The sequence below is a fragment of the Mesoplodon mirus genome (assembly GCF_964341445.2).
Source record: "Mesoplodon mirus genome assembly, chromosome: 4".
In the NCBI taxonomy this organism is placed as follows: domain Eukaryota; kingdom Metazoa; phylum Chordata; class Mammalia; order Artiodactyla; family Ziphiidae; genus Mesoplodon; species Mesoplodon mirus.
Genome location: NC_138979.1, coordinates 113062285 through 113085151, shown reverse-complemented (window position 1 = coordinate 113085151; position 22867 = coordinate 113062285). Strand labels below are relative to the sequence as shown.

The following is a 22867-nucleotide window of genomic DNA, read 5'->3' as shown; positions in this document are numbered from 1 at the left end:
TGGTGGTGGCTGTGATAAGAAGAGTGAGGGATTTGGCATGACTCCCAGGTTTCAAGTTAGAGATGTTCGTTAAACATTTGAGTGCTTATTCTGAAAATCACCATTAGACTTGGGCACATACAGAAGAGCAAAACATACTGTCTCCTGCCCTCTTGAATATTATAGACCATTGAGGGGAGAAATAAAGTGAATAGCACTTTTCACAGTTTAGATCCTTGAAGGAAAAGAACAGAGTGAGATGATATTTAAGGGAACCAAATTTAGAATGTGGAGGTGGGAGGGTGCTGCTAGCGAAGAGACCTTAAAGGAACTGATGTTTTAATTGAGGTCTGGAAGTAGATTATCTTACATGAAAGCACAGGTATTGGGGAAATCTTGGCCTCAGAGCAAGAAATGCTACTGGAGAATAGTCACCAAGAATGCATAGAGTAACAGATGAAGTTGGAAAAGTAGGTAAGTATCAGTCATAGTGTACAGGTCCTTAAAAGGTCCATGTTTAAGATCTAGATTGTCTTGGGCACAATAGGAATCTGTTGAAGGACTTTGGAGATTGGAGAGATCTGATTACCTTCTTGGAATTTCCTTCAGGCTGTTGTGTGGAGAATGTTAGTAATGAGGACTAAGTGCAAGTAGGACTAAATAGGTTAGAAGACCTGTTATAGTAGGCCACTATCTGTTCACCTCTTGAAGAAAGTAGTAATCCTAGGCCTGAGGGCACTTGCCCTGGTTTTTCCGAGATGCCTGTATTAATGAGCAAATGTAATGAGTTTGAAGAGGATAGGTTAGTTAGGCTTTAGGACGTTACTAGTTATTTCTGTAACACCCCTGTTGGGTCAGACTTGACGTAATAGCTTTCCTGTTTGAAAGGAAAAATGAAGTAGAAAAACTTGAATTTCTTCCTTTTGGAAGTAATAATCTGGACACTTTACCATGTGTCCACCGCTGTTAAAGTTCTTGTGTTAACTTCATCATCATCATAACCTTATGTAAATATTACTGTCTTTCACGTTTTGGAGATGAGACTGTCGAAGCACAGAATTTAAATAATTTGCCCGAAGTTAGACACACCTAATAGATGGTGAGGCATGGATTCAACCCAGGCAGTTAAGCCTGCAGATTTCAACTCTTAGTCATACTAGACGGACTGTGCTTTACTTGACATGTGAAGTATTCTAGGAAAACAAATTTCATTTGGTTAAAGTGCCAAAAAAGAAAAAGTAAACTGCTCTGGATTTCTATTTTTGGCAAGTTTTAAGCTGAATGTCATTGTTAAATATTTTGTTGTTCAATTCACAACTGTTTAAATAGCATGAAGTATCCAGGGTAATTGTTTAGGTAGATATAGCTTTGTAGTATAATTTTATGGACTCTTTGGATGTGACAGCATTCTTTAGGGAAGTAAACATATTTAAAAGTGAGTTTCAGTTGGGAGAAAAAATAAATAATTGTATTATTTATGGTTTTTAAAAATACGTAACCCAGAGGGATGTTACTAAATCCAGTGGTTCTTTTTCAGTCCTTATCAATTACATTTGACCTGTTGGTGTGATTTAACCAGTCGAGCCACTTTCTTCCTTAAAACATTTTTTTACTTAACTTCCAGGTTTTTATTCTCTTTCTGGCTATTCTCCCACTCAGCTGGAGTGCTCTGTGTTTCAGCTCTTCCACTTTTCTATTCACACTTCCTGGGTCATTTCACCAGTTCCATGATTTTATATACTATCTGTAAACTGGTGATTCCCATGCATATATCACCAACCCGGACTTCTCTTTTGAATGACATACTGTCATCTGTCCAGTTACAATGTTAAGTATATCAATTTAAAAGTATGAAACTGGGCTCCTGCTGTTCTTCCCTCAAACCAGTTTCTTCTGCAGTGTTGCCCATTTCAGTTAATGAAACTCCAGTTTTCATGTCAGTTAGGCCAGACTTTGGTTAGCCATCCTTGACTTTTTTTTCCTCTCATACCTCACCTTTGGCATTGTAGAAAATGCTGTCATCTCTGTCTTTAAAATATAACAGGAATTCTCCACCCATTCTGCTATGGCCTGATCCAATTTCAAGCCATCATTTGTCTTGCACATTATTGCAATAGGTTTATGTTTCTTTTGCCCCTATACACCAATGTGTAACTAGATTGATCCCACTGAAATGTAATGCTTGAAAAATGTATTGCCTGAGTAGTTTCCTTCTTGAAACTCACTTAATATAGCTGGCTATTTCAGTGCTGAAGTCAAAAGTTTTACTGTGATTTACAGGATGCCCTACATGATCTGTTGTGCCCCTCCTCCCTTGTTAATGGTATACTACTCTGCTCCAGCCACACTGGCCTCCTTACTGAGACTTCAACATACTAGATATTCCTACCTCAAAGCCTTTCCTTGGAATTTTCTTCCCCTAGACATTGAGAAGGTTGGGTTCCTCAGTTCGTTTAGGTTCTTACTCAAAAGCCACTGCCTCAGTCCTGTTTTCTCTTACTTAGCCTTTTATTAGCTCTTTTCATTAACTCACATATTATAGAAGTTTATTTTCTACTACGTAAAGATATAGAGAAATATTTGGAAAGATACACGGGAAACAACATTGATCGATTACTTCTGGACAAGAGAGGGATTTAGGAGGATTAGGAGAAAACTTTTGCTTTGTGTGCTCAAAGGCTTAATGAGCAACACAGCATTATTTTGCTTCTAATTAAACTTAAAACTCCTTGTTGTAGGTATACATCAACTCTTTGGATTTTGTGTCTGGGTATAAATAGCATAACTATGGCCTGTGTAGTAGTTTAGTAAGCAGTTTTTATAGTTAAGTTGTAAAAACAGCCTTAAAATAGGTTTGGCTGTGATGGAATGAATGAGTCATGTTAGCATGTGAGGGCATAGGCTGCTGTGTTGCCTATGATGGAGCTGTAATCAAAATTTGGAAGAACTTTATCATTTTTTAAAAAATTTATTCTCCAGTAGGGATGCATCGCTGTCTTTTAAGAGGTAGCCATAGCAGATTAAAGGACATCTGAGTTTTTCTTCCTACCTAATCTGATTCCAATTTCACCAGTCTGAAATATTCTTCCTGCTTATTATTTAGATTAACCTACAGCTTTTGAGTTGATTTCAGAACTAATATAACTCCCTGGAAGTTCATTGAACCAGTCTTAGGCTTTTCTAACTAGTCTGGAGTGACATTTAGGAATAGTTTAGTAGAATACATGGTAAATGAAAATCTTCCCTTAGCCTTCTAATTAAAATTCTATATTCTGAAAATGATGTAACCATTCATAGTGTGCTGTAATTCCTTATATTAATCCTTTAAATATATAGTCATCTTCACCTAAGTGGTTTTGTGATAACTTTAAAAAACTTTATGGCTAAAATTGAGGTAGCAAAGTGCTTTCTAAAGAAAAATTTTCCCTTGTCCTTGAAATTTTGTTGGCTTCTTATGTTGGAATTACAGTTATTTGTGCTGTTTAAGATGTAGCTTTACTGAAATTAAAGAGGACGACTAATCAAATGACTTAAGATTGATGTGGATTTTTAAGAGAAGATACCCCCATCTTTATTTTAGGTTTAATCCAAATTAAGCAGTACATGCTCACGTAACATTTAGAAAATGTAATGCAGGCCCCTCAAAAAAGACATACTTAACCATCCAAAATAAGAGGTTTTGATGTGTCCTTTTAGACCTTTTTTGCATATGTAGGCGTTTGAAAAAGTAATATCCTACATATGGCACGTACATTTAAGTAATAATTTTTTTCTTCAGCACAAACATAAGATGTTATTAGATAACAGCTCTCCTAAAAATTTTCGTTAACTACATAGTATTACATTGCATACTTGTACAATATTTTACTTAACCAGTACTCTATTGTTGGGCCCTTAGGTTTTCTCCCAATTTTCCCTTTTACAAACAATTTTTATGAACAATTGAACAGTTCTACAACTAAGATTTTGTCAATACCCTTAGTTATTTTCTTAGAATTATGCCCCAGAAGTACAATTATTCAAGAGCATGAATGTTTTAAAAACTTTCAATCTAGGTTGCTCTCCAGAAAGGTGAAAACAGTTTATCTACTTATTGGCAATGTAAGTGACCACTAATAATTAACTTATAGTTTTGTGAATTACTTGGATCTTTTGCTTGTGTTTCAGGGTTTGACCCTGAAATGTAAGTGTTCTTGGTGTTTGATAAGTATAATTTGAAGAGTAAGAATATTTATCGAGGTGCTACCAGCTTGATTATATTTCTGTGTATAGTTTGAGATACACGTGTAATTCTTTTTCTCAGATACGTATATATGTGTATATATGCATATATTCAGTGCTATCTTAATTTTATTGTGAAAAAAATTCAAACATGCTAAAATGAATAGTATAATCAGTCTCCATGAACTTGTCCAGCTTTAGCAGTTCTTGGGTGATGTTGTTTCATCTATACCTGCATCCAATCCCTTCCCCTCCTGTTGTTTTGAAGTAAATAAATATTTAATATATTTCATCTTAGCTATTTCAATGTCTCTTTAAAGATAAGGGCTTTAAAAATAACCAGTCATCATCACACAAAAACATGTAATAGATTAAATATATTTTAAGACCCTAAAATACTACTCTGAGGACTGAATAAGGCATTCTCCAGTTGTGTTTTATTTCTGCGGGAATGGTAATGTGGATGATTGTTTTTTGCTTACATGTTATGTTTTGCTTAGTTCTTCCTAGAATTTGGGAAGTTCTGTTTATTAGAGATAAGTGTAAGAATTTTTTTGAATGAGAATCTTGGTGTGATTATCCTCATGTGTGATAAAATTGAGTTTTCAGGATAGCAAAAGATGGGATTCCACTATATTTCATACACATTTTACTATTAAGTTCTGAAACTAGGAATAATTCTAAATTTTAGCTGCTTGGATCTGAGTGATGGAGAATGATGTAGTAACTTTGTCAGGTTTTCTTATTAAAATTTATTTTCTTATAAAAATTATTTTGCTGTACTGGTGAAGTCTTTTGTTCGCAATTCAGAAATCTATGACAAAGGTTTTTCATCAGTTTGACAGACTCATTTGATGACAAAACCTGACTTCAGTTGACATGAGATTATTTATAATCTGTTACATTTAGTGACTATGCATATGTATTAATGCAGAAATATTAATGTATTTGATAGCTGGATGCTTGCCCAGATCCCACTGGGTGTTACATAGCAAAACCACAGTATTATCTTTGTAAAATCTGAAAAATCTTGATTTTTTTCCTAACGTGTTTCCTGGGGAGACTTTTAAAAGTGTATCTGTTGTAAGTCAATGCTCACTTTGAGTTTACTGATAAAACTGAAGCTTTCTGCAAGATAATAAAGAAATGAAGTCTTATGAATAAATATTGTTGACCCTTGCTATTCAGAATATGGTCTGTGCTACAGCAACAGCATATCATCATCATCATCATCATCATCATCATCGTTTAGAAGCTTCTTAGACATATAGAATTTCATGCCCTATCCTTTCACTCCTTTTTATTGCTTGCTTGGGAGTTGGAAATTTTGGTAAAGTTTCTGGCAAGAGTGTTTATGATGTTTGGGGAGCAGAGTTGAGGATCATAAGAGTAGCCATGTGTTACATAAATTTGAAATAATGCAGTATTTTAAATGACCATTATATGTGCAAAATTTGAATAATGACTCTTCCTAAATTAAAAATAGAATTAAAAATCAAGTAATTTCCAACAGGCAGGCTGGATAAATGGCAATGCCACTTAAGCTAGTAAAACAGAATAATGAATTTCTATTTTTCACTTAGATTGCCATGTTTGCTTTTTCTTTCAGTGTTTTTTGCTGAAAACAGTCGAGATTTATTGACCTTATTGAAGTAATTTTGAAATGTTAATCTTAATTCTTTTCCTATGAAAAGCATTCTCTGACATATTCCTAATGCTTGTTTGATACTCATAGATTCAGGAAATTCTTTTTCAAGGGGCTTAAAATGTTCCCAGAGTAAATAGATGTTTGTTGATGGGGAGTTTTACTGTATAGAAGCTGCCCTAGTTAAGAGTATGTTGGGTTCTAAAATGCTGTCTTTTTTTCCCTCCCACCCCTTAAATGTGATGTAACACTCAGAATAGAGGTGACTTAACATTTACTGATGGGGAAGGGGTCAAGTTAGGAGTATGGGATTAACAGGTAGAAACTAGTATACATAAAATAAAACAAGGATTAACTGTATAGCACAGGGAATTATACCCAGTATCTATGTCTGTTAGGACTGCCAATGAATGAGAGACCCCAAATTATGGAATGCAGTATCCAGTGAAAGTTTTGTTGTCCTAGAGATGCCCATTTCCTTGATTTTATATAGTTCTGAATAGCTCTTGAGGAAGGGAAGCACACAACTTTCTAACTTCTGTTACGGGGTTATAGAAAACCTTTGCTGACTTTCGGCCAAGCCATATATTGTAGTCATTAAATTCCAGGGTGGATGAAGCTGTCTTTACAGAATGAAAGAATTATGAAATTAATACGGTATTAAAGACTGGAAAAAAAGGTATTTTAAAACCTCACAATCTTGCCACATCCTGAGATGTCTAACACTTCAGTGTATGATCTTCTAGATAACTTGTATATTGTGTATGCTCCTTAACATCTTAAACATCTCTTGGTGTCAGTAAGTTGTTTTCAGATGTTGCTGCTTGTATCCAGTTAGACTGATGTACTGAAATTCATTTAGTCAGCCTCTTAGTATTATGAACTTGTTTTCTCATTTTTCACTGTTAATGTGTCCACATCCTTGATTCCTTTAGATGAGTTCTCAAAGTGAGATTACTGAGTCAAAGAACATGCACAGGTTTTGTTTTTGGGTATTTTGTTTTGTTTTTAAAGAACATGCACTATTTTAAGGTTTTTGATAAAATAGTCCAATTGTTTTCTGAAAATATGGTTACCAGTTCATACTGTCAGAAATAATGTATGGAAGTGACCATTTCAATTTAAAATGTTTTTTTCTTGTTTGGTAGGTAGAGTGTTTGGTTTAATTTTTGTCTCCTTTATGGTGATACTGATTTTTTTGCTAATCTCCATAGACCTTTAGTATTATTTGTTAATCATCTTTTATGTTCTTCTGTCATTGTCCCATGTTTTGTTGGTATGTACCAATAATAGTAAATGATGTAGTAGCAGGAGCAGCTGCTGCAGCTACGCTTGCTGTGTGCCAGGCACTATGTTCATTGTTTTCTATACCTTACTTCACTTACACCTCAGTCCTACCTATCCTATGAGACAAGTACTATCAACAGTACTCATTTTATGATTGAAGAATCTGGTGGTCGAAGGGGCTGGCTTTCCAGAGGGAAATGCACACCAGAAGTGGTTGAGTTTGAAACAGGTCTGACTCCAAAGTCTCTAAGCTCTTAACCATTAGGATGTGTTTATTTTTCTATACAGTATTAAGAACTTGAATTGTGGACAAATATGTATTGCATACATTTCATCAGTTTTTTGCTTTTTATTTATGGTATATTGTAGTATGGGGATTTTTTTGTATTATTTAGGAAGTTCTCATCTCAAGGTTAGTCATTACTTTAAACATAGTTTGGTCACGGTGGGTTTGGCATGACTGTGGGAACTGGTATCTTTGTATCTACCTTTTCAGTTAAAAATGTTTTTTTAAAAATAGGTGTATCTAAACATTTACAATTTAAGTTATTAACTTGGGTCCTGTTCAGAAGTAAGCCAGGGTGGAGCTTTTCAGTGTACAGACATATGCAGAAGGATTTCTCAGTTGAGATTGATCTTACTAATTATCACTGTTTCAAAACTAATATATAGCATGAAGAAAAGTTTTCACTCTTGAAGGAAAATTGTGTTGCCCTTACTGAACTTTTTAAAATGATGGGTGAGGCTGCTTACAGTATGTTGAACAAATCAGTGAAGGGTATATAATTGGGAGAGATTGTTAGTATTTTACACAACAAAATCAAGGTTTGAGATTTTCTTCAGGCTGGAACTCCAGGGATTGTGAACTAGATATAAGAGGATTAAATAGTATCTGAAATGCAAAGCCCTGCACTTAACAGTGAATTCTGCATGTGTTGACAGTGCCAAAGTTAGCAGATGTTATAGCATCTGGATAGCATCTACAATGTGTTCCACTCTTGCAAGAGCAACCAAACTTGGACTGCTGTGTTCAGAGGGACATTGACAGGTTAAGTTGTATTTGTTATAATGCATCATGTCTTATTTTTATGGAAGATAGGATAGGGAACAGTTTGCATAAGATGTTTTCAGTCAAATAAAAAATAATTCGAGGGGACTTCCCTGGTGGCACAGTGGTTAGGAATCCGCCTGCCAATGCAGGGGACATCCCACATGCCGCGGAGCAACTAAGCCCGTGAGCCACAACTACTGAGCCTGTGCTCTAGAGCCCACGAGCCACAACTACTGAGCCCGTGTGCCACAACTACTGAAGCCCATGTTCCTTGAAGCCCGTGTGCCTAGAGCCCGTGCTCTGCAACAAGAGAAGCCACAGCAGTGAGAAGCCTGCACACCACAAGGAAGAGTAGCCCCCGCTCACAGCAACTAGAGAAAGCCCGCACGCAGCAAGAAAAACCCAGCACAGCCAAAAAAAAAAAAAAAAAAAAAAATTGTTCGATTGCTAATGAATGGACGTTAAAGAGAAGAGCTAAGGGAGGAAATTAGTTAAGAGCCAATTAAGCTTTAGAATTGAGTCTTCAGGTTGTGAATTCGTTGACTTTAGTGGCAGTTCATGAAGTTTGGTAATTGGTGAGCAAGGAGGTTGCAAGGGAATTTTAACATCCTCTGAAGAATTTGGGGGCATTGAGCTACATGATTTGGTTTTTTCATCATTGAGGTTCTGGGAATATTTTCTTAAAGACTTTCATTTTTAAAATTTTCTGTTGCGTTACTTATACTTTGACGGGAACCATCTTTTTTTTTTAATAAAATGCTTATTAAAGAAAACTTGGAAGGAAACATGCAGAGAAGGAAAATATTTACTTACAGCATTAGCGCTCAAAGATGACCACTTTCAGTATTTTGATGTTTTGATCCATTCTGGTATCTCATTAGCTACAGATGTACCTGTACCCCTGTATATGTGGTTTTTTTCTTTAAGATTTTTTTTTTTTAAGTGTGGACCATTTTTAAAGTCTTTATTGAATTTGTTACAACATTGCTTCTGTTTTATGTTTTGTTTTTTTGGCTGCAAGGCACATGGGATTTTAGCTCCCTGACCTGGGATCGAACCTGTACCCTCTTAACCACTGGGACCGCCAAGGAAGTCCCTCCCTATATATGTTTTATATTTTTATAATATATTTTTACCAACATGGAATCATTACTGTATATCGTTTCAGAACCCCTATATTGTAAACATTTTTCACTCAGTAAGTTTTCTGCAGTCTTTTGTTAAGTGGCTGGAGTTTTTTGTTTTTTTGTTTGTTTTGTTTTTTTTGTCACAGGAATTTACAAAACTTAAAGATGGTCAAAGTTTCTTTTTCAATTGCAAAATAGATAACCTGAAATTTATTTAACATTATCAGTTGCTTAATACAGATTTGTTGACCTACCCATTGCTTGGCACTTAGGTTTAATTAAGAATTTTCAAATGAACTTACAGAAACTTGTAGTGGTTTTACTTAGTCATAGCAGTGGAAGTGCCAGTTTCTTCCTCCACTCCACTGGATGATCATTCTTATATTAGCAAATCTGACAGAAAAAATATTTTCTGGGAACTTGCTCAAGAGTGTGTGACATGGTATATATCATTTTAACATTTGCTATAATAGGGTCTCTTCAAAAAACTTGAACAGGTAATACGTACTTTTGTAAAATACACCATCCTTGTGTTTCAGCCCTCCTGTTCTTGTTTCTGGTAGCAACTGTCTAAATTACCATGTTCGCTCTGTATGTTTTTTTCCCTCCTGAATGATATTAAAGTTACAAGCGTGATACTTCACATGGGAACTTCAACTACATGGCTGTATTGCCTAAGAATAAAGATAATCTATACTATCAAAGTAATTATCAAAGCAATGAAAATAAACATTAGTTCAATATTATCTCGTATAGAGTCCACATTAAAATTCGTTTTCACAAAAAAAGTCTCTTCCCCACAACGTTGCTTTCTTAATCTAGAAATGGCCTCCTGCTCTTTTTTTGGAGGAGTCCCAACCAGGTGTGTTGTATAGTGTCCCCACAATCTTGAAATTGCCTGATTGTTTCCCTGTTCAAGTCAAATATTTTACCAAGAATATTGCATAGGGGAATGTATGTTTCTTACTTTGTGGAATCAGGAAGCATATGTCAGATTACTTGGTTTAAGTGGTGATCCATGTTTCTATAGTAAAGGTACGTTTTTTTCCTCTTTTAATCAGTGAGTAGTCTGTTGGGTAGTACTTTGAAACCGCGTAAACCCTGTTTCCCTCCCACCAAGCTTTAACCCAGTGCTTTGGCATACATTGACCATTGTCTGAATCAATTCTTACATAATCTACACCAATCTAACAGTTTTTTTAAGTGGTCTAAGTCTTTTTCAATATGCTTTTCTTAAAACAGTTTTTCATGTTTATTATTTTATTCCTGCCCTTTTTTTTTTTCTGTTACTCGTATTTTTGGGGGGGCTGTTGAGTTTTTTGTCTTACAGGTTTTGACAGTTGCATATGTAATTTTTACATTTAGATTTTGATCTGTTATTGTTTTTGTGTATAGAATGAGATTGGTCCCCAATTTTTGTTTTTAGATGGCTGAGGCACCATTTATTTATTTATTTTTCACTTTTATAATCTGTTCTCTCTCCTTTTTTTTTTTTTTGCTGTACGCGGGCCTCTCACTGTTGTGGCCTCTCCCGTTGCGGAGCACAGGCTCCGGACGCGCAGGCTCAGCGGCCATGGCTCACGGGCCCAGCTGCTCCGCGGCATGTGGGATCTTCCCGGACCGGGGCACGAACCCGTGTCCCCTGCATCGGCAGGCGGACTCTCGACCACTGCGCCACCAGGGAAGCCCTGTTCTCTTTTTTTAATTTATTTTTTTATTGAAGTATCGTTGATTTACAGTGTTACATTAGTTTCAGGTATACAGCTAAGTGATTCAGTTATATATATATGTGTGTGTATATATACATATATATATACACACAGGTACCATTTATTGAATTATGCATTTCCCCCTAATTTTTATCTTGAATATTCTTAGTTTCAGTTCTTAGACCATAGCAATTAGCATAGTTTATCTAAAATGGCCAACTTTGGTGTTCTTGTGGCCTGAAAATAACACCATGTACTGTTTTTAGTAGTCTCTGTGTGGTAGTCTTTACTTTGAGATCATGTCTATGTTTTGATGAATAATTAGCTTTGGGGGGTGGAGCAAATTATAGTCCCTTGGTATCCGAGGGGGATTGGTTCTAGGACCCTGGCAGATACCAAAATCTGGGGATGCTCACGTCCCTTATATAAAATGACATAATGTTGCATATAACCTATACACAACCTCTCATATACTTTAAATCATTTCTAGATTACTTATAATACTAAATATAATAATTACCTATAATACCATAATGCAATGTAAATGGTTCGAAATACAGTGTAAATGTTGTGCAGCAAATTCAAGTTTTGCATTTTGGAACTTTCTAGAATTTTTTTCCCCTGAATATTTTTGATCCATGGTTGGTTGGGATCTACAGATGCAGAATCTGCCGATACGGAGGGCCCACTGTACACTGGCCAACATTTTGCAGACATATGGGCAGTTTATTGTTGTGCTCTGAAGAGGCCAGAGGGAAATAGTTGATGAATGCAGTAAAGACACATAGGAAGCAGAGAGCAGGGTTGGGATGGGGAAGAGACAGAGTAACAGGAAAGTAGTGTGGAACAGGGACAAGGGTCCTTAAGGGATAAAATAGGAGCTTAAGTGTGTTAAAGGAAAATAATTTAGACCAGGAGATGCTGCTCTAAGTAGGCAGAGATATTTATTTATAGTATCCAAAAGGTACTGAGAAACTCTTGATAAGAAATTGTGGAAAACTGAAATAGGAAGTCTTTGGACTCAAGATTGCCATCTTAAAAATTTGCCAACTCATTGCTGCCATCTGGTGACACTGTCTAAAAGGTTTCAAAGAAAGATGGGAAATAGCATATTAGGCATATGGCAGTTGCATCTAATTTAAATTGAATGTAGAGGCTATTTTAGGTTTTAAGGGATAGTGATAAAATTCTAAGGTGGGGTTTTGAATTTCCTAGTCCAAGGTAAGTTATTTCCCTTGTTCTCTAGTTAGTATGATCTGACATTGGATAAGCTGTATTGATGCCATCTTTAAATTTCTTTTTTTCTGGTCCAACGGATAATGTGATATGAGTAAGTATAATATGAGTAGCCTGTTGAATAGGGCACACAGGTAGAGGACTGACTGAAAAGCTCAGTAGAAATATCTTGTGGGGGGTTAATTTCTGTTGTGTGTTCCCCCGCCATCCTCCCTGGAAATATGCCTACATATGATAATGAACACAGTCTGAATGAGTGGCACTGCTTTGTCAAGTATTTATCGTCTGTCCCCTCTCCACTAAAGGTGGAGTTCCAGTGCCCAGTACCTAAAGACAAGGGAGTTGAAAGGTTGATTCCAATTATGAATTGATTCTTGCCCAGCTCCCAGCAAATTCTAGGACCTTCATAACCTACATTTCCGGACCATTTGAAACTTAACATCTCATAATTGTCAGCACAATCTGCCTTTCCCACCTTGCCATATTTCTTCCCAGCAGAATTTACTTGCTCTTTACTGTGAACTTCAGAGAAATGGAGTAATTGTTATAAACATTTCCCAAATTTTAAACTGGATTGACAATCCAAGCTAGGTTTGCCTCTTAAGAGGGCAGAGAGCATAATAGCTCAGGTTCAGAATGAACAGTTGGAAGTAAAATTGACAGGTTTGCTTGCATTCCAATTGATGTAAGATTTTGTGTTTTCAGTTTTAGGATATGACTGGGATGGTAGAAGTGGGAATAGAAATACATTTCTATAATTCTTGTCCTTCACACTGCCACTAAAATCTCTTGTTGCTTTTATTGCTTCAACATAAAACATGGTCAAATGGACACATAGATCCTTTGGTGTAATAAAGCAATAAAAGTAACAACATCCTGGTTTTGACTTTTACTCACCAGTCTTAGTGATACTTTGATGATAAAAATTGTGGAAGTAAGAACCTGGGATGACAAGAAAAAAATATTATGCAAACACATATGTGCATGCATCCATGAGCTAGAGGTTTTGAGTACTGCCACCCAATAGCCTCTAGGAAAATACTCAGTCATTTTCTGTTGTCTGCGCTGTGGTGGAATTCTGCTTTTTTGGTAACCATATCCACTTGATCTCTGCTAACTGAATTAAACAGGACGGACGCAGACTATCCAGGGGACCATAATCATTTCAGAAATCTTTCCACCTTTGGTTTTACTCTTTGAAACCAATTTTAGGAAAGAAACTGATTCTGTGTATTTTTTATTCTATGTACTTTTATTTACTTAGGTCTTCTGTAGTATTCAGTATTCAGTATTGAGTTTTTAAAAAGAATGAATTTATCTTAATGATATTGCTGAGAAAACTTTTGCAGGATGTGACCAGAGTACTCAGAAATTGCTGAGTGTTTATGATGTGCCAGAAACATCTGATTTTCAAAAAGTAGAAGAAGTGATTTATAAACTCTGGATCCGTGAACTAGACATTATTCTTCACGGAGACAGTAGAATAGGTTGTTAAAGTTAAAACTAATTCATGTGAATTAACGTTACTTCATTATGTAGCAGTGTTGTTAAGAGTGTTAGTGTACATTAGTACATTTGATGTTCTCAAAACATTTGAAAGTTTTGGGCTTCCCTGGTGGCGGAGTGGTTGAGAGTCCACCTGCCGACGCAGGGGACATGGGTTCATGCCCCGGTCCGGGAAGATCCCACATGCCGCGGAGCGGCTGGGCCCGTGAGCCATGGCCACTGAGCCTGCGCGTCCGGAACCTGAAAAAGAAAAAAAAAACATTTGAAAGTTTTTATAAAAATAAATGTTTAAAGAACCTGGATTGTTGTTACTAATGTGACAGGCCCTTTTTTTTTTATTTCTCTCAAATGCATTTCCTGATTAGGAGTTAGGTACTTGACTTTTAAAATGTTTTCCTAAAAACAAAATAAAAAATTTACATGTTCATTGTAGAAAATTTGGATAATATAAAAAAACTATGGGGCCTCCCTGGTGGCGCAGTGGTTGAGAGTCCGCCTGCCGATGCAGGGGATACGGGTTCGTGCGCCGGTCTGGGAAGATCCCATATGCCGCGGAGCGGCTGGGCCCGTGAGCCATGGCCGCTGGGCCTGCGCATCCGGAGCCTGTGCTCCGCAACGGGAGAGGCCACAACAGTGAGAGGCCCGCATACCGCAAAAAAAAAAAAAAAAGAAAGAAAAAAACTATGAAGGTGGTAACAGTTGATTAACCACAAGAGTACCCATGGAACAGTATTTTTAAATACTTCTGCCCTATGTTTCCTAGGCACACAATTATTATGTGGGTAGGTATATATGCCTCCTGTTAGGTATTGTACAATTATGTATACTGCTTTCTAACTTAAACATTTTATCGTAATTTTTTGTGTCATTTAAAGTAATCTGTAATTTTTCTAAAGACTGCAATTGCTGGTAATGAGAATACTGAGTTAAAAATCTTCTACAAAAATGCATGTAGAATGTTGGCTTGGCCAAAAAGTTCATTCAGGTTTTTCCATACCACCTTATGAAAAAACCGAACGAACTTTTGGGCCAACCCAGTGCAACCTAATGCTACAGCTCTGTATAAAGTAAAAAGCAAAAACTGACCCCTTTCTCTGCAACTTGCTTTTACACTTAAAATCTGATATAGTTCTTTAAGACTATACCCTCTGGGTCTGAGTTTTAACCCAGTCAGAACAGTTTCTCCCATTTCTTCCTTCACTGATACTATGTTTAAAAAGCTAGGAGGAATTGACCTGTCTTGTGAGGGTGACTCCAAAGTGTAAACTTCTGTGACCCCTGAGGCAGCCTCAGAGGCACTCATTTATATCTATTCCATTTCTGTCAAGTCTTTAAAAAGAAAAAGAAAAAAAGCTTAATGAGTTACTATAAAGCAAAAACCTTGCAGTTTCTACTCAAGTTGAGAAAAATACAACTTTGACAGCAAGGTTTGCACTTTGGAATGATTCTGTGACAGTCCAGAGTAAATGGAGTAAAATATTTAAGGAAAGAAAATGTTATTCAATGATTTTTATACCCAGTGAAACTGACAAATATAAAGGACACAGGCAAACTGTTACTAAGATGCAAGAACTGATAAACTATTTTCCAAGTTCTTTCTAAGTAATATATTAGAAGCTTGAGGGACCATAATGCCTAGAGAGATCTGGTAGAATTTTAGCATTACTAACATCACAAAAAGATAATGCCACCTATATATAATCTTACAGAAGTGTTACACATGAGTCTGATCAAGCCGTTGGTCCCAGCCTCCAATTTCTGAAAATATAAAGGACAGAAGAATATGTGGAATTATACTGAGGGTATGAAATTCTGGAAAAAACTGCAGGACAAATGCCCAGGATTCTTCAACAGATAAATTTTAAGTTAAAGGGGGACTTATAAAAAGAGCCTTAAAAGACACATCAAATTTGTTTTAATGGGTAAGACTGTAGTATGCAGGGATATACATTTAGGTAATAGAACTATTTTAAAAGGAAGAAAGTAATTTTACTGTAAAGTTAGGAGTTTTAGGGGGAGGAAAGGGATTGAGAAAGGAATGGTGCATATGGGGCTTCTGAGTTGGTATTGAGATTTATAGAGACTTGAGCTGCTCTAGCACCTTCAGACTGATAAGCTGCAGTACCTTGTACTCACCCACTATTGGAGCAGGCAAAATTCTCCCTGTTGGAACTGCTTTTCTGGCATTGGTTCCCTTTTCCTTTCCAATAAATACTACCTGGGTGTTTTGGTATTTTTCAATTTCTGGGTCTTTTAGGCTCGCGGTTGCTTCTCTTTGCTTCTCCCACAGTGATAGATACCGTGCATGTTAGCTGTTGGCTTGCCCTTAGCGTGCATTTTGGAGTTTTGGTTGGGGTGCTTTGACACCAAGTTCTGTTGTAAACGCTCTCCATGCTTTACCCATGGTTATTCTTCTCATTAAAACCCGGGGTGGGGGGGGCTTCCCTGGTGGCGCAGTGGTTTAAGAATCCGCCTGCCAATGCAGGGGACCATGGGTTCAAGCCCTGGTCTGGGAAGATCCCACGTGCCATGGAGCAACTAAGCCCGTGCGCCACAACTACTGAGGCTGCGCTCTAGAGCCCATGTGCCACAACTCCTGAAGCCCATGTACCTAGAGCCCATGCTCCGCAACAAGAGAAGCCACTGCAGTGAGAAGCCCACACACCGCAACGAAGAGTAGCCCCTGCTCACCGCAGCTAGAGGAAGCTGCGCGCAGCAGTGAAGACCCAACGGAGCCAAGTATAAATAAAAATTTTTTTTAAAGGGAGATTTTACCTGTAATTGCTATTCGTATATTTATTGTTTGTGAAAAACGTTTGCTGAAAACTGGCTTAAGTCCCCACTTAATAGCAAACCTTAAGAGCCAAGCAGAAGTATTTGAAACCAGTTAGGCCTTTTAGTAGGTTTCTGTTTTGATTCCTCTTGATGTTCTAAAACTTTCTGGTGCTCCCACTTAAGTTGAAAGGCTGTTGGTGATTCTCGCTAGCCACTGTGAGGTAAATTTTTACTGCTTAGTCAAAAAATTAACTGTTTATAAAGGTGTAATTTAGAAGCCAAAGTAGAGACAGGCCGTTTCTTGAATTTCAGAAAGGATAGGAGCTTTACAGCTTTAAAATCAGTATGCTTATGAAATGAGTAGGTATTTTAAGGGTCAGAATGGTAGTGGTCATGTATAAATGTTATACCGTCTTTTTTTTTTTTACATGTATGTATGTATAAAACATTTTTACATAATCCAGGAAAACTAGTTTGTTATGATTATCTTGAGGATTGGAAAGTTAAACGATACTAGACGCTGGTATCTTTTAATTTGTTTAATTTGTTATCAATACCTTTCAAAGGGATGAATGGGAAATAATCTTAAGAAACTTACTAAACTCCTAACTTACTCTAAGTCTAAGGCGGGTCCATCTTAAATCCTTTATAACTTTGGTATGGGAAGGAGCAGTAGACTGATACAAAAGCTAAAGAATGTCAAAACATCTGCACTTTAAAATGATACCATGAGTCTCCATGTAATTACAGGATTGTGCCTCTGTAACATACATAAAGATCATTTTTGTTTTGAAACGGTCTGAGGAAAGTTGTGTCCTCTTCCTTGGTTCTGGTTCTTTTTTTTTTTTAATTTATTTAATTTATTTATTTTTGGCTGCGTTGAGTCTTCGTTGCTGCGCGTGGGCTTTCCCTAGTTGCGGCAAGCAGGGGCTACTCTTCGTTGTGGTGCGCCGGCTTCTCATTGCAGTGGTTTCTCTTGCTGTGGAGCATGGGCTCTAGGCGCGTGGGCTTCAGTAGTCGCAGCACACAGGCTCAGTAGTTGTGGCTCACGGGCTCTAGAGTGCAGGCTCAGTAGTTGTGGCACACAGGCTTAGTTGCTCCATGGCATGTGGGATCTTCCGGGACCAGGGATCGAACCCATGTCCGCTGCATTGGTAGGTGGATTCTCAACCACTGCGCCACCAGGGAATCCCGTCTCCTGGTTCTCTTTTGATTCACGCAGTGTTCTACCTGGTAGTTTTATCATCATCACCATCCAGCATTATTAAATGTCCCAGCTATATTTTGTATTATATTTTCACATAAATAGTAAAGAATTACTACATTTTGTAAAAAAAGATGGTATTGGTACCTGAGGTATCTATGGCATACTATAAATCAGTTGAAGTACCTGGAAATAGATTATTTCCAGAGTGAATGAATTGGTTCTGTTTATTGCTTTTGTATAATAAAGTTAATTACACTTGAAGGGTAGTGTGTCAGTTGTCCACATTCATCTAGCTGAAGAAGAGTTTGCAGGCAGAGTTTGGAGTTCTGTGTATCTGCGGGAATGAGTGAGACTCATTTTAGTAAAAGCAGTGTGCAAGAAGGTGGAGTTATTGATGATAGATGGCAAGAAATAGTTAGGTTAGCATGACTGGGAAGGTGAAAAACAAGAAGTCAGTGGTAGAGAGCTTAGGGGGTTCTAATTTGCTTGAGGACTTTAAAACAGGGAGGTCACTTGGAATTAATAATGCCCAAGAAGATTGTGTTGCCAATAATCTGTGAAGAGGATTCCCCCCGCCCTGCCCCACCCCGCCCCAAGGGATAGTCTAACAGGAATATACTACAGAAGAGGAGGTTGAATTTCTATAAGGATTTATTCAGGGGGCTCTAGTCTCTGAATAGTAATATACTTGCTGCCATGAGATCCTTTTCAGTTGACTGAAAGTGGTTCAAAATAAGGTAGTAGGTAGTCACAGTGGTTCAAAATAAGAGTAGAACAGGTTTTTATCAAGGATTGTTTTGTTTTTACATCCTTTCACCTGAATGCCTTTTTTTTCTCAGTTTTTCAGCTTTGTGAGGCACCTTACCATCAAAGACAATGGCCAGCAATGTTACCAACAAGACGGATCCTCGCTCCATGAACTCCCGTGTATTCATTGGGAATCTCAATACTCTTGTGGTCAAGAAATCTGATGTGGAGGCAATCTTCTCGAAATATGGCAAAATCGTGGGTTGCTCTGTTCATAAGGGTTTTGCCTTCGTTCAGTATGTTAATGAGAGAAATGCCCGGGCTGCTGTGGCAGGAGAGGATGGCAGAATGATTGCTGGCCAGGTTTTAGGTAAGGTCTGGGTTGAATTAATTTTTCATTGATTATATAATTCAGATCTGCGAGTTGTTCATGTCTTCTCTTTGTCTCCCTCTCCATAAACGTAACAGTCTGAGGTGTTCTGGATGTTATGACTGACATTAGCCTAATAAAACTGTTGGGTTTATAGGTTTCATAGGCTAAAGAGGATTTTACTTACCAGGCCGTTTTGTGTTAGTAGAGACTGGATAACCCTTAGTTGGCAGTCTTGAGTAAGGTAGGGGAGATAGTGATATTTCATAAGGTACTATTGCTGCTTAAAATGGCTGTGTCTTACTGCACACAGTCGACTGGGTGAAGACAGTATAGCTTAGTCATGTGTTCTAGAGTTAGATTGCTGGGCTGTATGTCGGGGCCTCACAACTATGTGTTGGGCAATCTACCTAGTTTGGCTGAGCCTTAATTTTTCTCGTTTGTTAAAATGAAGGTAATAGGACCTCAGTTTATTATCTGTTCTTACCTGAGGTAATAATACTTCGGAGTTGTCAGAGAAATTAGATAAATTGAGAGGATTAATTGAGATGATTCATGAGAAGCTTCTAGTTCAGTATGTTACACTCAATAAAAGGTTGTTTTAGATATTGGTTCTCCCAGTAGGGTTCTCTGATCTAGCATGTTCAGATTTTGAGAAATGAGATCTGAGCTCTGTTGAGAAACAGTTTATATTCTGAACTTTAGATCGCATTACATATGTTCAGTCCATTGCAAATCATTCTTTAGAGCTCAGGATATTTCGTTTTTGGCCAGTGGATCGATAACCTTCAAGTTGGTTCCTGTGTCCTTGAGACCTTACTCTTCTAATATTGCATTGCTTCTTTGCTTTCTGGTACCACGAGATATTTCAGATCATCTGTGTATTTCTTGATCTATCCTGGAGTTTGTCCCTTTTTCATAAGAGTGTTGGCTCCTTTTAATGGGAGTTATTTAGAAACCTGTTATACCGGGAGTGTTTATTGTTACTGAATTTCAATTGCATCTTGGGCAGAATAGGAGACACTTACTACTTTTTTAAGAAAACAAAACGTATGCTTTTACGTGCACTTTGTACCACGGGTTCAAACAATCATATCGGTGTTTTTACCAAAGTTAAGATTACTAAATGTTATTTTAGATTTGAGGTTCATTTTATTACTATATATTCTATTTTGGATATTGACTTAGTACAGTTTTCCTTTGATTGAACAACGTGTTTGCACTGCGCAGATCCACTTAATACGTGGAATTTTTTTTTTTAATAAATATGTATTACAGTATTACAGGAACGTTGGTTGAATCCCCCAATGCGGAACCACGGATAAGGAGGGCCAACTGTTAAGTTATGTGCAGATTTTCACCTGTGCAGAGGGTCAGGGCCTCAACCCCTATGTTGTTCAAGAGTCAACTATACTGTAGTTTAGAATCACATGAAATAATTATAAGGTTGTATAATCAACTTGATATATAGTTTAGTTCTGTTTCATTTTGTTATTACATTTTTAAATTGATTTTAAAATTCTATATTTAGTTTTGTAAAATCTTAGGATTCCAAAGTCAAAACTGTAAAAAGCAAGGTTGTTAATAAACATTACATATTAAAAATTACAAATGTTTAGTGAGCCAAGAACTCTGAAGATTATTCATAAATGTAATTGTGTTTAGCAAATAGTGTACTTAAATGTCTGTTTTTCAGTCATTTAAACTGAGTTTTGGAGAGCTGGGTAGCTTTTGGCTAATTGTTTTTTGACAAATGATCTCTTCTGTTAAAATACGAGGGAGAACATGAACTCTTTCGTAGGTAGTGAGTGGCATGGTAAGCAGCTGGGCACTCTGGCATAGGTATTTTAAAAATTACGCTGTATATGGAAACTAGGATTTTTTTTATTTTTATTTTTTTTTTGCGTCTTTCCCTTTTCTTGGAGTGTGTATGCATGCATGTAAAGGTTGTTTACTTAAGCATCTCGCTGCTTGCACAGAATTTCTTTATTTTTTTTAATAGTTTCTCCAAATAGAGTTTTGTTTGTTTTTGCTTTGTAAATTTATTTATTTATTTTTATTTTTGGCTGCGTTGGGTCTTTGTGGCTGTGCACAGGCTTTTCTCTAGTTTCGGCGAGCAGGGGCTACTCCTCATTGCGGAGCGTGGGCTTCTCATTGGGTGGCTTCTCTTGTTGCAGAGCACGGGCTCTAGGCGCGCAGGCTTTAGAGCGCAGGCTCGGTACTTGTGGTGCACGGGCTTAGTTGCTCCGCGGCATGTGGGATCTTCCCAGACCAGGGCTTGAACGCGTGTCGCCTGCATTGGCAGGCGGATTCTTAACCACTGCTCCACGAGGGCAGCCTTGCACAGTATTTCTTAGCTCCACGAGGGCAGCCTTGCACAGTATTTCTTAAGTATTTTATATGCAGCTTTTCAGGTTATCCTATTTGTAAGGAGAATTAAAATTCCCTTTTGGGGGTAATTTTGAGGGTGCCATACTTCAACCATATTAATTCATGAATTGCTATATATTTATATCTCTGAGGTCATTTACTCATCCCTAATATTTGTGCTTATTTTAAATGCACAGAATCATTTCTGGAAATGCAGCTGTTGGTCACTGATACTTTTCTTCTTTGATAGTAACTGAGTGAGCACTCTCTGAATGGTGAGAGTTTCTCATTGAAGTGTGCGAGCTGAGGGTAGAAGGTACCAGAGACAAACTTAATGTGTTTTGCATAATGAATGCTTTGTTGGTACAGAACAGAGGACAAAGAAATGGAAGATTAAGTCCAAACCTTGTAAAAAATTCTTGAGCCTTTTTTATATGACAAGGAAAGGTGAGGTACATCTTTTGACCTTTGTTGATGTGTATGGCCACGTACACTTTAAAAGCTGCAGTTTGAGGACCACCCCACTCGACCCTACCCCTCAACGGAGGTGTCATTAAAGCTTTTGTTTTTGTTTTTTCAGATATTAATCTGGCCGCAGAGCCAAAAGTGAACCGAGGAAAAGCAGGTGTGAAACGATCTGCAGCGGAGATGTACGGGTCAGTACCAGAACACCCTTCTCCGTCCCCTCTACTCAGGTCCGGAACTTTATTATTTATAACTGCATTGTGTCCATCAGTGGGCATCTTCTCTATCTGTTTTCTGGATGTGGGGAGGGTTAACTGTAGTATGTTTTATATGTGCGAAAGTAATGCTTTATTAGTTTTGTGTTAATATACCTCCTTTTACCCCATTTCCCAGAGAATTATTAGAATTCCCTGAGGTTTTTACTATTAAAGAGTAGTTTGGTATTTAAAGCATAAATTACAGTCCTTCAAGAGGAGTTATTTAGCTTCTAAGAAGCTGGGGAGGGAGAGAGGGAAGGAGGATGGCATAAAAATGTTTAATTTACTATTGTATTTTTCCATGTTCTTATTTTAGCTGTTACGTTGTGTGTTGACATTTTAGCAATCTTACATCTAAATTTGCAGTTTGGCCACTGAATGGCCAGTGACCTAAGGTGATTGGAATTTAGAGATCTGTTGTTTAATGATTGGGTGTTAGTTCATGCTAATCTATTGATCTATTTGTTGGGTTGGTTTAGCGTGGGTTTTTTTTTTTCCCATCTGCTGTTGTGAATTTACATCAACAGTTCCAAATTAATCCTCTTCGGTATTTATTTTTCAGCTCCTCTTTTGACTTGGACTATGACTTTCAACGGGATTATTATGACAGGTATGTTTAAAATGTTTTGTCTCTTCCAGAAAGAAGCTAGTGAGAACCATTTTATTTTTCTATTGTGTAGTAATGTTCCATTTTGTAATAATGAATAACAGACATGTTTTCAAATAAAACCCCCTCTTTCTGCCAGAACATAATGAAAAAATCTTCCCCAAAATCGTCAGAGGTAGACTAGCTAAGGTGTCGTTTCTGTTGATTTCAAAGAATCAGTTTATATATATTGTCAGGGCAAATGTTTTAATTTGTTTGCCACATAAAAGTAAGGACTGACTTGCCTAGTGATGAAATGGGACTAAATT

At 37.2% G+C, this 22867-nt stretch overlaps 1 protein-coding gene across 1 annotated transcript in view; it reads left to right on the top strand.

The window, feature by feature from the left end:
* Positions 1 to 22867, top strand: part of HNRNPC (heterogeneous nuclear ribonucleoprotein C) — a 47217-nt gene that overhangs the window by 7542 nt on the left and 16808 nt on the right. Inside the window, exons 3-5 of the mRNA XM_082619429.1 lie at positions 18583 to 18860; positions 21811 to 21886; positions 22515 to 22562. Of these exons, the coding sequence (XP_082475555.1) occupies positions 18620 to 18860; positions 21811 to 21886; positions 22515 to 22562 (365 nt within the window). The 5' untranslated portion in view covers positions 18583 to 18619. The remainder of the gene's footprint in view (positions 1 to 18582; positions 18861 to 21810; positions 21887 to 22514; positions 22563 to 22867) is intronic.